The 17,243-nt window shown below is 37.1% G+C and overlaps 1 protein-coding gene across 1 annotated transcript; it reads left to right on the top strand.

Moving 5' to 3' along the window:
• The first annotated feature begins 10,369 nt into the window (after positions 1-10,369).
• Positions 10,370-14,978, top strand: LOC140873999 (uncharacterized). The gene is made up of 8 exons (XM_073277281.1): positions 10,370-10,699; positions 10,817-12,122; positions 12,168-12,603; positions 12,719-12,791; positions 12,843-13,001; positions 13,175-13,309; positions 13,628-13,939; positions 14,568-14,978. The coding sequence occupies exons 1-8, from the start codon at positions 10,370-10,372 to the stop codon at positions 14,976-14,978; spliced, it is 3,162 nt and encodes a 1,053-aa protein (XP_073133382.1).
• Positions 14,979-17,243: the final 2,265 nt, after the last annotated feature.

Below are 17,243 nucleotides of genomic sequence, written 5' to 3'. Positions count from 1 at the left end.
CCAGATGAGGATTCGTGAGCCAGTCATAACTAAGACAACATTTCGCACCACGTATGGGCATTATGTGTTCTTAGTAATGCCATTTTGATTGACTAACGCGCCAAATGTGTTCATGGATTTGAAATTTGATGAACCGTGTCTTTTGGGATCACTTGGATAACTTAGTTGTGGTTTTCATTGATGATATTTGGGTTTACTCATACATTATGAATGATCATGTGAGACGTTTGAGTATCGTGTTTCAAAATCTGCGAGAGAATCAACTCTATGAGAAATTTAGAAAGTGTGAATTCTGGATTGATCAAGTGGATTTCCTTGGTCATGTTATATCCAGCGGAGGGATTTACGTTGATCCAAACAAGATTGAGGTTGTGCTTAATTGGCCACATCCAATGACGGTGGCTGAGATCCAAATTTTTCTGGGTCTAACAGGTTATTATCTGCAATTCATCGCAAATTTCTCTGAGTTGGATAAACCTTTGAGGCAACTTAATTGAAATGATGTACCATTCGAATGGTCATCAAACTATGAAGAGTGTTTTGGGGAGCTTCGTAGGCATTTGACTTTTGCATCGGTTCTAGCTTTACCATCATGATTCGGAGGGTATATTGACTATACCGATGCATTGAAGCTAGGATTGGGCTGTGTTATGATAAGAATGGACATGTGATTGATTATGCATTTCGAAACTTGAAGAAGCACGAGGATAATTATCCAGTTCATGATCTGGAACTAGTATCGATCGTGTATGCTCTTAAGATTTTGCATCATTATAATCTCTACGGAGAGAGATTCGAGATTTACACTGATCACAAGAGCTTGAAGTATATCATTCATTCAAGCATATTTGAACATGCTCCAAAAACTTTGGATGGATTTGATAATATAATATGATTGTGAGATCAAGTACCATACGGGGTCAGAAAATCTCATAGTGGATGCTTTTACTCGCAAGTTGAGGTTATCTGCTCTTCAAACCCGTGTGGTTCCCAATATCATCCAAGGGTGTTGTTCATTAGGATTTTTTTACGCCTTAAACGCATAAAAATCTCGTGGTGTGAGATTAGTGTTTTTAATGCATTAACAAGTCTCAAAATATTATGTTTTAATGATTACAAAACTAGGTTAATTATTACTAATATTTTAAAGTGAGAAATTTGTAGATATTAAAATTTCTTGACTAAAAAAAATGTTGGAAGCAAGAACCGATAGCAAAATATTGAAGAAAAATTTTCAAGTGTTCGGATCTACAGTCTTCGGACGGTCCGAAGTATTTCAAGAATTTTATAAAGAACGAAGGATGTTTTAGAGGCTACGAAGTCCAGGAGTTCGGACGATCCGAAGGAAGTTCAGACGGTCCAAAGTGTTTTCATCAATTAAATATTCTTCGGAGGATAGTTTGGCGGGCACGAAGTATAAAGTTCGAAGGATCCGAAGCCACGACCGGACGATCCGATCTCTTTACGGCGATTGAAATATTTTTTCGTAAGAATTTTTCTAGACAATGAATTTATTGCAGCTGATCGGACGATCCAAAGACCAAGTTCGGATGATCCAAACAGTTCCTCAGTCGCAAATTTTTGAATTTGAACTAGCATGGTTCGGACAATCCGAAGACAGTTGGGACGGTCTGAACTCACTCGAATTAGCACTATAAATAGAGCTATTCCGAGGCCATTTCCAGCATCAAATCATCCAACAATTCTCTCATCTATTCAAGAATATATTGAGCGATCCATCAAAGCTTTAAAGCATATTTCAAGTGTCTCAAATACATTTTGTTATCGAGTTGCATATTGCTTGAGAAAAATCATTGTTGAATACTCGAGTGTGAAGCTGAGTTTATCGAGTTGTTGTGATGCTATCCTTGGAGCCCTTAAGGCTAAGTTGTATCGAGTTGTAAAGTTGTCAACGCGGTGATTGTGTTGTTGTTGTACGACTATCCTTGGAGCCATTAAGGCCAAGACGTTGCGGTGTTAGTGAATCCTTGGTTAATCGACCTTAATCAAGAAGGGGAGACATAGACAATTTATCGTCGAACTTCCATAAATATATCCTATCTCTTTACTGCTTTATTTACTTACCGCATTTATTTACCACATTTATTTTTGGTTTCTTTAAGTCTTCCGCTTGCGTACTTGCATAATCGCTCTAAATTGCTAAAGTTGAGAATAGAACCTAAATTCCCCCCCCATTAGGTTCTAACAAGTGGTATCAGAGAGACACTTTTGAAAATATTTTCAAAAGGTTCTAATGGCCAATCTAGCAAGGGATTATGCACAAGGGCAATCAACCAATCGCCCTCCTCTTTTCAACGGCATAAACTACGGGTATTGGAAAAATATAATGTCTTTATATATCCAATCCGTAGATTATGATCTTTCGAAAGTGACGGTGAAAGGTCCCTATACACCTATGAAAATAGTTGGTGGGGCTGAAGTTCCTAAGAGAATGGATGACTTTTCGAAAGAGTACATGCGATTAATTTCTCATAAAGCTAAAGCTATGACTATTTTTCATTGTTCTTTAGATATGAATGAGTACAACCGGATCTCGATGTGCTCCTCTGCAAAATAAATATGGGACAAATTGGAGATATGCCACGAGGGAACCAACCAAGTCAAAGAAACAAATATTGATTTACTGAAACTCAAATATGAAACATTTGAGATGGATTCCAAAGAAGATGTAGATACAATGTTCCGGAGGCTCACCCAAATTATCAACGATATAGCCCAACTTGGAGAGCAATATCCTCCCAAGAAAGTTTCGAGGAGAGCACTTCAAGCATTACCCAAGGAGTGGGATGCAAAGGGAATGGCCATCGTTGAGTCCAATAAAGGCGACATCACATCTTACGATCTTGAAAAACTTCATTGGACCCTAAAAACCCATGAGTTAGAGATATCTACAAGAAAAAAAATGAAGAAGGAGGATGACAAAACCAAGGCAAAGGGGATTGCCTTATCCAGCCAAGTAGAAGAAAAAGATGATGATGACATGACGCTCTTCGCAAGGAAATTCAAAAGATTTATTCGAGGAAACAAATTCAAAAAGGAGAAGAAGACGGAGAAAGAAGTGACATGTTACAACTGTCAACAACAAGGACACAATGCGAATGAGTGCCCTCTCAAAATGAAGAATGACGATGGAAAGAAAAAAATCCCTCATATCCACTTGGAGCAACAGTGATGATGATGAGGAGTAAGCCAACATCTGCCTCATGGCTAAAGATGATGACATCGTCTCCGATGACGATAATGAGGTACCTTCTTACGATGAGAGACTACATGCATATAAACTCATGTTTGACATGGCAAAATCACTTAAAAAGGAAAATAAAAATCTCAAAAATGAATTAGAATCTAAGGAGCATGAAAACTTAAGATTAAAGGATGATGTAGCTCACTTAGAAAATCATTTGATAAATTTAACGTTAGTAGTAATAAATTAAACAATCTACTAAGCATGCAAAAATGTAGCTTTGATAAAGGAGGAATAGAGTATGGTAAGAAATCTATAGACTTCACTAGCCTTATTGCTAAAGCTAAAATGAGATCACCCCCTACATGCACTTACTGCTGTAAAATTGGCCATGGTAGAATTAAATGTAGATCTCTTAAATTTCAATATGATAAAAAGAGCTATATGAAATGGAGGCCTAAGAGTTCTTAACAACTCATCAGTTGACATTATGGGAATATGATCTAAGAGAATTCTTCATAGACAGGTTTAAACTGTCTTGATTTGTGACTGGTCTTCCTGATGTACGTTGCTCTGTCTAGAAAATAGGTTTTTAAAGTGGCCTTAGCCCTACCTACTACTGGGAGCACTATTGTAAAGTGTCGATGATGTCGCTATGAGAGACTGAACTCTTAAAAATCTATTTTATATTTCTCTTTTCTAACATATATGGACCCAAAAGAACTAAAGAGTACCAAAAATAATTTTTGCAGGGAATTAGAAAAAATGTTCTCCCTAGTATTTGGTATCTAGACAGTGGATGTTCTAGACATATGAAGGGGAAACAAAGAGCTACTCCAATTGGTCAAACCAAATGAGAAGGGAACTGTCTCATTTGGAGACAACAAGTCACAACAAAGGAGTTATTGAAGGAATCAGCTCAATAGGTATATCTAAGTCCTGATTGATTGATGATGTACTCCTAGTGAAAGGACTTAAGCATAATCTACTAAGCATAAGTCAGTTGTGAGATAGAGGTTATGAAGTCAAATTCACTCCCCAACACTGCACTATATCACTCACAACTGACAAATCCATAAATTTCAAATGATATAGAAGTGAAAATGTTTACAAGGTTTCTTTAAATAATTTATCTTTGTCAAATATAAAAATCCTTGTATCCTTGAATGTTGATGACAAAATTCTTTGGCATAGACGACTAGGTCATGTCGGTCCTATTACCATTGAAAAGCTTTTTAAACATGATCTAGTTGTTGGTATGCCAAAACTTGATTTAAAATTAGATTTTGTTTATGATGTTTGTCAGTTTGGCAAACAAACAAAAGAATCTTTTAAAAATAAAAATTTTGTATCAACTTCTATGCCCCTTGAACTTCTCTACCTAGATCTATGTGGTCTCTCAAGGAATGCTAACCTAGGAGGAAAGCTTTATGCTTTTTTCATTGTGGATGATTTCTCACATTTCACGTGGACATTGCTTTTAGCCCACAAAAATGATGCCCTTGATTATTTTAAAACATTTGTCAAACGTGTTGAAAATGAAAAAAATCTTTCAATAAAACAGATCCGTAGTGACCACGGAACTGAATTTCAAAATGAAAATTTTACAAATTTTTGTGAAGAAAAAGGCATCGGTAACAATTTTTCTTGTACTAGGACTCCTCAACAAAACGTGTCATTGAGAGGAAAAATAAGACACTTGTAGAGATTGCGAAGACCATGATATGTGAGCACTCTCTACCAAAATATTTTTGGGCTGAAGTAATAAACACTTCCTGTTACATTATCAATCGCGTATCAATAAGGCCCATTCTTAAGAAAACTCCATATGAATTATGGATAGGGAGAAAGCCTAATATTTCGTATTTTTGGGCTTTCGGATCAAAATGATATATTCATAATAATGGTAAGGACAACCTTGTTAAGTTTGATTCCAAGTCTGATAAAGGTATTTTTATTGGGTATTCTACTTCTAGTAAAGCCTATCGAGTTTTTAACAAACGCACTCTATTAATAGAAGAATCCATGCACGTAATATTTGATGAATCTGTGTCTACTATTTCTTGCACTAACATTTATGACGTAGACCTACTTGAAGAAGAGATGGCTTTCTCAAGCTTAAATGAAAAAGAAGCTATGGTTGAGAAAACTCCACTACCGAAGGATTGGATGATTCACAAAGATCATCCAATGGATCTTATCATCGGAAGTCCTTCAAAGAGAGTATCTACCTTTTCATCTCTCAATTATATTTGCAATCATCTTGCTTTTGTTTATCATGTTGAACCAAAATGTGTTGATGATGTATTATTAGATGATTCTTGGATTATAGCAATGAAAGATGAATTGAATGAGTTTAAACGTAATGATGTTTGGTTTCTTGTTCCTAGACCGCATGATAGAGATCAATCATTGGAACTGATGAGTTATTACCCAATTTGAATTTATACCGGGTCCAAGCCCAGTGACTCAATCCATTTGGGTCTCATATTATTTAGTTATTTATTTGGACACTTTATCAAGGCCCATAAATTTTTAAAAAGCCCATAAAAGGCTCAAGCCTATGAAACTCTCCAACTATCTATAAATAGCTCAAGTTCTCTCATTATTAAGGTACGCTGTCTATAGTCACATGCTTTAGTTCTCTAGAACTTTTGTTGGGCAAATACTGACTTTAGCGTCGGAGTGTCTTCGCCGGACAACTCCCGACGCCACTCACTTTGCTTTGTGATGCAGGTAACAACCCACGAAGTTCGTTCTTCGGAACCGTTCACGTAGTAATCCGGCCACCTAGATATCCACAGATTACTCAGATTCTCTCCAATCGGATAATATCAATTTTTTGCTACATCAGACATTAAATGGGTTTTTAGAAACAAACTTGATGAGCATGGAACAATAACTAGAAATAAATCTAGGCTTTTAGCAAAAGGATATAGTCAAGAATAAGGCATTGATTATGATGAAACCTATGCGCCTGTTGCTAGACTAGAATGCATTCGCATGCTACTTGATTATGCCTGTTCTAGGAATTTTAAATTGTTCCAAATGGATGTTAAAAGTGCCTTCTTAAATAGTGAACTAAAATAAGAAGTTTATATTGAGCAACCATCTGGATTTATTGACCCTCTCTTGCCTAATCATGTTTATAGACTCAATAAAATATTGTATGGTTTCATACAAGATCCTAGAGCTTGATATGATAAATTGTCTACATTTTTTATTTCAAATAGTTTTTCGAGAGGAAAAATTGACATTATACTGTTTACCAAAAATGAAAAAGATGATTTATTGATTGTGCAAATTTATGTTGATGATATAATTTTTGGTTCTACTAACGAAACTCTTTGCCAATAATTCTCCATGCTTATGCGGGATCACTTTGAGATGAACATGATGGGAGAACTTAATTATTTCCCCGGATTGCAAATCAAACAATGCAAAGATGGTTTTTTTATAAACCAAGAAAAATACATCAACGAGATTCTCAAGAAGTTTGGAATGGAGAACTTAAAATCATCATCCACACCAATAAAAACATCAATCAGTCTCGACAAAGACGAAAATGGTAAAACAGTAGATCAATCTTCTTTTCGTAGTATGATTGACTTCCTACTTTATGCAACTGCTAGTAGACCTGACATTAAGTTTAGTATTTTTTTGTGTGCACGATTTCAATCATGTCAAAAGGAATCACATTTGTTCGCCTTATAACGCATTTTTAAATATCTTTCAAATACTCCAAATCTCGGCTTAGGTATTCTAAAAAATTTTTCTTTGATTTAATAGCTTACTGTGATGCCGACTTTGGTGGATATAAGGGGGATAGAAAAAGCACTAGTGGAACCTGTTTCTTTTTAAGAAACTATTTGGTTTTTTGGTTTTCAAAGAACCAAAATTGTGTTGCGTTATCAATGACCGAAGCCGAATATATGGCTGCTGGTATATGTTGTGCGCAAATTCTTTGGATGAAACATCAATTTCTTGAATATGGTGTTTCTTTTTCAAAAATCCATATTTTCCGTAATAACACTAGCGCAATATGTCTTACAAAGAATCCGATTCAATTCTCTCGCATAAAACATATTGACATTCGACATCATTTTATTCGTGACCACATGGAACAAAATTAAGTTGAACTTCAATATGTTGACACGAAAAATCAAATTGCCGATATTTTTACAAAACCACCAGATGAAAATTTTTTTATTCGTTTGCGAGGTAAACTTGGCATGATTGAGTTGTAATCACATTTAGACACATTTTAAAATTAATGTCATATTAAAGAGGAGCTTAATATTAATTTTGAGCAATTTAATCTTGTATATTACAAATTAATTGTATTTATTCAAAATTATAAGCTCACATTTTATGTGAATTAATTATTTGAGGACTTAATTTTAATTAATAAAACTAAGGGTCATATTCTTAATTATGTCCTCGACTGGTTCGGATCCTCCGAACATAGTTCGGACCGTCCGAACTATTACCACCAAATCAGTTCAATTTTTTTTAAAATTTACCTCCAAAAATTCTAGATCGGACCTTCCGATCCCAGCGCGGTAAAATTTAAAATTTTCACCTCCCATTCTTCGGACCGTCCGAACCCATTCGAACGATCCGTTCCCTTAATTTATCCGATTCAGTCAAAATTTCATTTAATTTTCTAGGATTTTTGAACAGTTCGGACGATCCGAACACCTTTGGACCGTCCGATCTTCGCCAAATCTTATCCGAAAAGTTTAAATCTTATCGTCTCGATAATTAGGATTAGACCGTACGATCCCTAGCCTATATAAAGGCCTCGGATCCTCCGAATCTTTCACACCAAAATCTCATTTCCTTTTTGTTTTTACTCAAAAAAAATTCTACTAAAATGCCTCGTTTCAATTTTGAAGTTGGTGGGTCGAGTCGTAATATTTGCCCACGACTCGAATCTACGCCATTCGATCCTACCCAACCAGCCATCTTGATAGGAGTCATTTTTTCGTGTTTTTTTGTTCGTTTTCTTGGATTTTTGCATTCGTTCCATGTCTTCTTGTTCGTATTTATCCAATTTTGTTTGCATTTAGTGTATTTTTGTGTGTTTTGTTTACTCCTATTGATTTATGGTTAAATTGACAGGAAAATGAGAAAAATCCAATTGTTGGGCTTCATAAGGGGGTGCGCTTGGTCTGCAGAATTTAGCAGACCGAGCGCGGGCATTATCAGGAGAGGCTGAAAGCTTGAAGGAAGTTGAGCGCTTGGTCGGTAGGATTTAGCAAACTGAGCGCGTGCTGAAAAAATAGGGCAGAAATTTGGTGGAATTCCCAGTGCTCGGTCGAAGAAAACAGCAGACCAAGCGCCCGCGCGTAAAGTTGGAAATTTTTATTTCGAGAGTTTTATTTGGAAAGGACTCTGAGGGGCACTATATATAGAATATTTTCAGACGTTTCAAGGGTTGATTAGACGGAGAATCAAGGCGGAGGCGGCTGCTGAAGATTGGAGATTTCTTCTTTTCGTTGGGAGTCTTTCTTATTCCAAATTTCTGGATTTTTATGTTAAAAACTTTGATCGATTGAAGTTTATGATGAGTTGTAGTAGCTAAACCTTTCTTTTGTTGGAATTTAGGGGATCCTAACCCCGAAACATGTTTTTGTGATTGAATCGTTGGACGAATTGATTTTGTTTTATACAAGTATTTGATTTTATCATGGTTTATTATTCTATGTTGAGGAGTAGCTAACTTTAGCCTAGATTCGTAAGTTGTGAATTGCTTTCGAGAGATAGATTTATGATTAGGACGAATGATAAAATACATGGACTTAAAATATGCATAGAGATATGATATTTAGTACATGTTGATAACCATAGACCACTAGGTTGAAAGTTGTTGGAATTCAATGAACGCAAAACAATCAGTAATGATAAATAATTAAAGAGATTTGATTGTTTCATTAACTTGAATTAGATTGACATAAACTCGAGAGAGAGTGTTGATATTTCAGGAATTCTTGTCAAATTTATGAGTGTAAAAGTAAATTTCAATCTTCCAAATTCAATTAGGGGGAAGGTGAACTGAGATTCCAACAAAATTTCCTCATATTATATTTTTCTGTGCTAAGAATTGTTGTGATTAATGTTATTTTTCATTCAAGTATTTTAAGTTGAATTCTTTACTTTATAATTTTAGAATAATCAATTATCAAATCTTCGTTACTTTGGGTAGAGAAATAAAATAATTGAGTTATTGTGACGTAGTCCCTGAGGACGATACACGTACTCCGTACACTTTTCTATAACTTGAGTCATGCACTTGCGATAATATTGAGCATAAAAGAGAGATAATTATATTGAATATAAGTGTTAGTATTTGCTCGATCAAGTTTTTGGCGCCGTTGTCGGGGATTATTGATTACTTTGATTTTTCTTATTTAACTTTCTTTACACCAATTTTAATCACTATTTTCATCTGTGAACTGCAGGATTCTCTTGCAGTGCATGCAACATTCACCCGAAGCAGAACTCTTGCCTTTTGATCCAGAAATTGAAAGAACTTTTTGCAGAAGAAGAAGGCAACAAAAAGAAGCAATGTCAGAACAAGAACGACTACGTGGAGATGGAGAGGCTGAGAATAATGCACCACCTATCTACAGGTCAATGTTGGATAGTGCTATTCCATCTATCAAAAATGCCAGACCAAGCATCATCAGGCAAACCATAGCAGCAAATCATTTTGAAATAAAGTCTGCTATCATTCAAATGGTGCAAAACACAGTCCATTTTGGTGGGATGACAATCGATGACCCATATGCTCACCTGACAAATTTTCTAGAAATCTGTGACACTTTCAAGATGCAGGGAGTTTCTAATGATGCTATTCATTTGCATTTATTCCCTTTTTCATTACGACATAAGGCTAAAGCATGGCTAATGATTCTACCTGTAGGTTTCATCACCATTTGGGATGATCTCGCCAAAGCTTTCCTCACCAAATACTTTCCACCATCTAAATCAATGAAGCTAAGAGCTGGCATCACAACCTTTGCTCAAGGAGAACATGAAACACTATATGAAGCATGGGAGAACTACAAAGATCTATTGAGGTGATGCCCACACCACTAACTACCAGACGGTCTTGTGGTACAAACTTTTTATTATGGTCTTCCTCACTCAAATGGCACCATGTTAGATGCAGCTGCAGGTGGTAATTTGTTACAAAAATCTTCGAAAGATGGATATGAGTTTATTGAGAAGATGGCATCCAGTAGCTATCACCCTCAATCAAACAGGAATGCAGCCAGAAGACCCGCACGAATGCATCAAGTTGATGCATTCACCTCAGTAGCAGCTCAGCTTGAAGTCATGAATAAGAGGATTGAAGAGCTAACTCTAGGGCAGTCTGCGATGCGTATTCAAGAAGTGTGGTGCGAGAAATGTGGTGCTGAACACTTCATGAAAGATTGTCAGATAGGCAATCCATCATATCAGCCAGAGGGAGGAATGATAAACCATGTATGGAATCAAAACCGCCCTAGGAATGATCCATTATCAAATACATACAATCCAAGGAGGAAACAACATCCGAACCTTTTGTGGAGAGGATAGAACAATAGGCCTTATGGGAATCAGAACTATGGAAAACAGCATCAAGAGGAGAAGTCAAGCATGGAACAGATGATGCAAAAGTTCATATCATCCACTGAGACCAGAATGCAGAATCAGGATGCATCGATTAAGAATCTGGAAAATCAAATAGGGCAGTTAGCTAAAGCGATGTCCAGCAGAGAGCTGGGTACTTTGCCAAGTGACACGGAAAAGAATCCAAAGGAGCAGGTCAAGGCTGTTGAATTAAGAAGTGGAAAGAGAATTGAAGGTGAGAGACGAGGCGAGAAAGAGTCAGAACCAGCTGTATTAGAAAAAACTGCAGGTAAGTCTTCTACTTTGACACAACCACCCACATCACAGTCGAATATTGTTATTCCACCACCTTTTCCTGCAGCTCTCAAGAAGGCCAAACTAGATTCTCAGTTTGCTAAATTCCTAGAAGTATTCAAGAAATTGAATATAAACATTCCCTTCGCCGATGCATTGATGCAAATGCCTAGCTATGCTAAGTTCTTGAAGGGGATTCTCTCCAACAAAAGAAAATTAGAGGAGCATGCAATGATCAGTCTAACAAAAAATTACCCAGTACTAGTTCAGAACAAGATCCCATCGAAGCAAAAATATCCAGGGAGTTTCTCTATCCCTTGTGTTATTAATGATGTGCAATTTCATAAGCCTTTGTGTGATTTGGGTGCGAGTATAAACTTAATGCCATATTCTGTTTTCAGGAAACTAAGCTTGGGAGAGTCAAAATCCACAAGGATGTCATTGCAATTGGCGGACAGGTCTATCAAATATCCAAGAGGGATAATAGAAGACGTGCTGGTGAAAGTCGACAAATTCATTTTCCTGGTGGATTTTGTGGTGCTTGATATGGAGAAAGATTTGGACATGCCACTTATTTTGGGAAGACATTTCCTGGCGATAGGGAAAGCACTTATCGATGTCCAAAAGGGAGAATTACTTCTGAGAGTCGGAGAGGAGAAAATCTATTTTGATGTGTTTAATGCTCTTAAATTTTCACAAAGTGATGAAGAGTGTTTTCAAATAGATGCTGTGGACTCACTTCTGTATGATTATGTGCAGGACACATTTCAGGAACCGTTAGAAGCTGCACTTGTATCTCCGCATCATGAGGATGAAGTAAATGAAGGAATTAAAGAGATGATGACTTACTTGAATGATAACCAGTTATGGCGAAAAGGTGGAAATCTCAGAATCGAAGATCTTGGTGACCGGAAGGATTTAGTCCTCCAGAAACCAAGTCTTGAAGAACCACCAATTGTGGAATTGAAACCATTACCTACCCATCTTAAATATGTATTTTTGGGTGAGAATGAAAATTTACTTGTCATAATTTCTTCTTCTTTGACAGGTGAGATGGAGCCCAGACTGCTGGATGTTCTCAAAAGTCACAAGAGTGTGTTTGCCTGGAAGGTAGTAGATATCAAAGGCATTAATTCATCCATCTGCATGCATAAAATCATAATGAAAGTGAGCATCAAACCCTTGATCCAACCACAAAGGAGGTTAAATCCCAAGATGCAAGAAGTGGTGAAAGCAGAAACGATAAAACTTCTGTATGCAGATATTATTTATCCCATTTGTGATAGTGGATGGGTGAGTCCGATTAAATGTGTACCGAAAAAAGGGGGGATAACTGTCATTGAGAATGAGCAGAATGAGTTGATACCTACTAGGACAGTTACAGGTTGGCGTGTGTGTATAGACTATAGGAAATTGAATGACGCAACCCGTAAAGACCATTTTCCCCTCCCCTTCATTGACCAAATGCTAGAAAGGCTTGCTGGGTATGAATTTTATTGCTTTTTAGATGAGTATTCAGGATACAATCAAATTGCGATTGCACCTGAAGATCGGGATAAAAAAAACTTTCACTTGCCCATATAGTACGTTTGCCTATAGATGTATGCCTTTTGGTCTTTGTAATGCTCCTGCAACTTTTCAGAGATGCATGACTGCTATATTTCATGATATGGTTGAAAATTTTCTAGAAATATTCATGGATGATTTTTCCATTTTTGGTCAGTCTTTTGATGCATGTCTGAATAATCGGAATAATGTTTTGATGAGATGTGAGGAGACAAACTTGGTCCTCAACTGGGAAAAGTGCCACTTCATGGTGACCAAAGGTATTGTCTTAGGGCACCAAATATCTGAGCAGGGAATCGAGGTGGACAAGGCCAAGGTGCAAGTCATTCAGAATTTACCTCCACCGACAACAATCAAGGGAGTCAGAAGTTTTCTAGGACATGCCGGGTTTTATCGGCGATTCATTAAAGATTTTTCAAAAATTGCAAAATCTCTGTCTTCTTTGTTATGAAAGATACACCTTTTAATTTTGATTCCAATTGTTTACAGGCGTTTGAATTTCTGAGAGAAAGATTGGTGACTGCACCAGTGGTGACCTCGCCAGATTGGGATCTTCTATTTGAGGTGATGTGTGATGCCAACGACTCGGCTGTTGGAGCTGTACTTGGCCAGAGGATAGACAAGGTATTCCTTACTATTTACTATGCTAGCAAAACCTTGAATGAAGCTCAATTGAATTATGCTACCACTGAAAAGGAGTTGCTAGCTGTAGTTTTTGCACTTGACAAGTTTCATTCATACCTTGTACTTTCAAAAATCACTGTATACACTGATCACTCTGCAATAAGACACCTATTGGCTAAGAAAGATGCAAAACCTAGGTTGATTAGGTGGATCCTGCTCTTACAAGAATTTGACTTAGAGATACATGATAAAAAAGGAGTAGAAAATGTTGTAGCTGATCACTTGTCTAGACTTGAATGCATTCCTGATTGTGCATAGAATGATATTGAGGACATAGATGATTGGTTCCCTGATGAAAAGTTGTTTTCCATAGAAAAATCCCCTTGGTATGCTAATTTTGCAAATTACTTGGTCACGGACACACTCCCATATAACTTGTCTTTTCATCAAAAGAAAAAGTTTCTGTCAGATGTAAAACATTATTTTTGGAAAGAACCTTTCTTGTTTAAAATTTGTGCCGACTCTATGATCCGGAGATGTGTGGAGGAGGGAGAAATGAAGAGTATCCTCAGTCATTTTCATGGTCGTGAGGTAGATGGTCATGCTGGGCCAATAAAGACGGTAGCTAAGGTACTTGAATGTGGGTTTTATTGGCCCAATCTTTTTAAAGATGCGCGGTCTTTTATCATTGAGTATGATCGATGTCAGCGGACAGGTAATATCTCAAATCGTCATGAAATGCCATTGAATAATATTATTGAATGTGAGATATTTGATGTGTGGGGAATCGACTTCATGTGACCATTTCCAAACTCTTTTACAAAAAAATACGTTTTGGTCGGGGTCGATTATTTTCCTAAATGGATAGAAGCCAAAGCTTATGTAACTAATGATGCACTAGTGGTCACAAAATTTTTAAAGAAAAACATTTTTAATCGGTTTGGTGCACCCCGTGCAATTATTAGTGATGGTGGCACCCATTTTTGCAACAAACTCTTCGAAAAACTTTTGAAGAAATATGGTTTCAAGCACAAAGTTTCTACAGCTTATCATCCCTAAACGAGTGGACAAGTAGAAGTGTACAATCGAGAAGTTAAGCAAATTTTAGAAAAAAAGTGTGAGTACAAATAGAAAGGATTGGGCACTTCGACTTGATGATGCATTATGGGCCTATAAAACTGATTTTAAAACTCCTATAGGCACCTCCCCATATAGAGTGTTGTTTGGTAAGACATGTCATTTTCCAGTTGAGTTATAGCATAGAGCATATTGGGCTATCAAAGCATTAAATTTTGAATTTGCTGCTGCATGTGAGAAGAGATTGCTTGAGCTGAACCAATTAGAGGAATTTCGAGATCAATCATATGATATGGCGGTGTCATACAAAAAAAGGACCAAGAGAATACATGACAGACGCATTTGCCAAAGAGAATTTAAGGAAGGAGAAGCAGTTCTTTTGTTTAACTCCAGGCTGAGGCTCTTTCTTGGGAAGTTGAAGTCGAGGTGGTCCAGTCCTTACAAAATCACTAAGGTGTATCCATCGGGGGCCATTGAAATAAAAGATGCAAGAAATGAGTCTTTCAGGGTCAATGCACAGAGGCTGAAACACTATGTGGGGGATGATGTCGACTCAACGCCAGTCATCACCACACTGACTGACCAAGACTAGTTTGGGGAGGCGAACAGTCGAGCTCTAGACTATAAATTGAGAACTACTCTCTTAGCACTATTTTATTTTAATTTATTTTGCTTTAAACTTTTAAATCTTCAGTTCTTTTAAATTTTAGCAATTTCAGTTTTTTTTTTACTTTTGAAAAAAAAAAGAAAAAAAGAAAAGAAAATTTCAAAATGGGGTGCGCTTGGTCTGCGATATTTTGCAGACCGAGCGCCCAAAAATCTTTCAACTTACTATTTTGCTAAAATGGGGGTGCACTCGGTCTGCGAAATTCTGTAGACCGAGCGCCCAAAAATACCCCAACTCTCTGTTTTACTAAATCGGGGATGCGCTCGGTCTGCTAAATCCAGCAGACCGAGCGCATCGCGCAGATACAACAATTAAAAGACCCGATCCCCTTTCCCCTTTCATTCTTTCTCGTTCTTTCTCTCACTCTAAACCCTACGCCGCCTCCTCTCATCCCTATTTCTCACTTTTTCCCATCAAATTCGTAGGTACCTCTCTCTGATTTCCCTGATTTCGTTCAATATGGGTCCTAAGAGAGCAAAGATTGCCACCTCTTGTGCCTCTTCTTCATCCTCCACCATTATCGATGGCAAGTTATTCTTTGTGGAGGCGAAAGTACGATATGAAGCCGCCAAGATCAACCGGACTCCGATTCCCGAGAGAGACATAGATCTATCCGAGAACCTCACTCACGCCCTCGGCATCACTGAGCGTGGATGGACCGAGTTCTGCCGCCAACCTCAACCTCACTCTATGCTTTGCGGGTTGATCTCTCATGTCGGGTTGGACCCTGCGGCCTTTTCTACTCCACCACCATATCACCCTCCGTTCCATTTCCAATACAATGATCTCCGCCATAATCAGCCTGATGATTTAGATGATGAAGCCGATGGAGACGATGAGGACCAATAATCAGGGGAGTTTTTGTTTTCGTTTCATTTGTTCTTGTGTGTTTTGCATCATTTGTTTGTTTTGTTTCGTTTGTTTAGCATTGGGGGCACTGCTAGATTTTAGTTTGGGGAGGGCGTCTTTTACGTTTTCATTCATTCTTGTTTGTGTTCTTTGTTGTGTGTTGTGTAATGCATGCGATTTGTGAATGAATTTATAAAAGCCAGTGATGATGCGTAGGAAGCAAACATTTTAAAATTGTGTGAAATAATTGTGACCTTTGGATTGATTGTGAACATTTCATTGCACTGTAGTTTAACTAGTGAAGTGCACTAAGAAAGACGAAGTTTCAATGGTTAGGTCATTGCATGGCACTAAGGGTCTTTCGAACTTGATTGAATACTTTGTAATTTTGGTTAACTCTACTAACACACTAATGAGTTTGGAAAAATGAATGATGCATAGCGCACCCGTAAATTTTTTTAGTTTTAATGTTCCATCCGGGCTTTATTTAGGTATTGAAATCCTACTTCCTAAATTAAAGCTAAGTCTGCGGGTTAAATGAGGCATTAAAAAATTGATTTCTTGCAAAAAGAAATCCAAATTTTTAACAAAGGTACTCCATCCGGGCTATAGACGAGGGGATTGAAATCCGAATCTTATCAAAGTTATAGCTAAGTCTGCGGATTAAATGGGGTATGAAAAAAATTTTTAAAATTCCATCCGGGCTTGATTTGGGATTGAAATTCTAATCCTAAAATCATAGCTAAGTTTGAGGACCAAATGGGACTATAAATTTACCGGATGCAAAATCCAGTGGTGCGTAACTAATATCTATGGATCATTTTCTGCAAATTCCAAAGGAGGTGAAAAGGTGGAGACATAACTGAGATAACGGGTGTTTATGAGGTAGATTTACCCTGATTTGTCACTTATATCTTATAGCCCAAGTAAACTGAGTTTTTTCGAGGTGCATGACATTGGGGCCACTATCCACACACTCATGTTCACATGAAATCTGGAGGGCACTTTGTGAAGTTAATGTTATAAAATGAATTTTCGGAGGATTGAAAAATATGAGTTTATCCATAGTGGTTGTGTTTTGTGTTGTGTTTGCATTCTATTTTGTCACCTATTTTGCTTGAGGGCAAGCAAAAGGTTAGTTTGGGGAGGTTGATAGGAGTCATTTTCCCGTGTTTTTTTGTTTGTTTTCTTAGTGTTTTGCATTCGTTCCATGTCGTCTTGTTCGTATTTATCCAATTTTGTTTGCATTTAGTGTATTTTTGTGTGTTTTGTTTACTCCTATTGATTTATGGTTAAATTGGCAGGAAAATGAGAAAAATCCAATTTTTGGGCTTCATAAGG

The sequence above is a fragment of the Henckelia pumila genome, chromosome 1 (genome assembly GCF_033568475.1).
Source record: "Henckelia pumila isolate YLH828 chromosome 1, ASM3356847v2, whole genome shotgun sequence".
In the NCBI taxonomy this organism is placed as follows: Eukaryota; Viridiplantae; Streptophyta; class Magnoliopsida; order Lamiales; family Gesneriaceae; genus Henckelia; species Henckelia pumila.
Note: the sequence above shows the minus strand (reverse complement) of the source record. Positions and strands in the feature narration are given on the sequence as shown.

Excerpts from the sequence above, each read along its gene's own strand:
- LOC140873999 (XM_073277281.1), top strand. The coding sequence starts at position 10,370 with ATGTTAGATGCAGCTGCAGGTGGTAATTTGTTACAAAAATCTTCGAAA. Across the intron at positions 10,700-10,816 it reads AGGGAGGAATGATAAACCAT|AACTATGGAAAACAGCATCA; the intron begins GTATGGAATCAA and ends TATGGGAATCAG. Across the intron at positions 12,123-12,167 it reads TCTTAAATATGTATTTTTGG|GTGAGATGGAGCCCAGACTG; the intron begins GTGAGAATGAAA and ends CTTCTTTGACAG.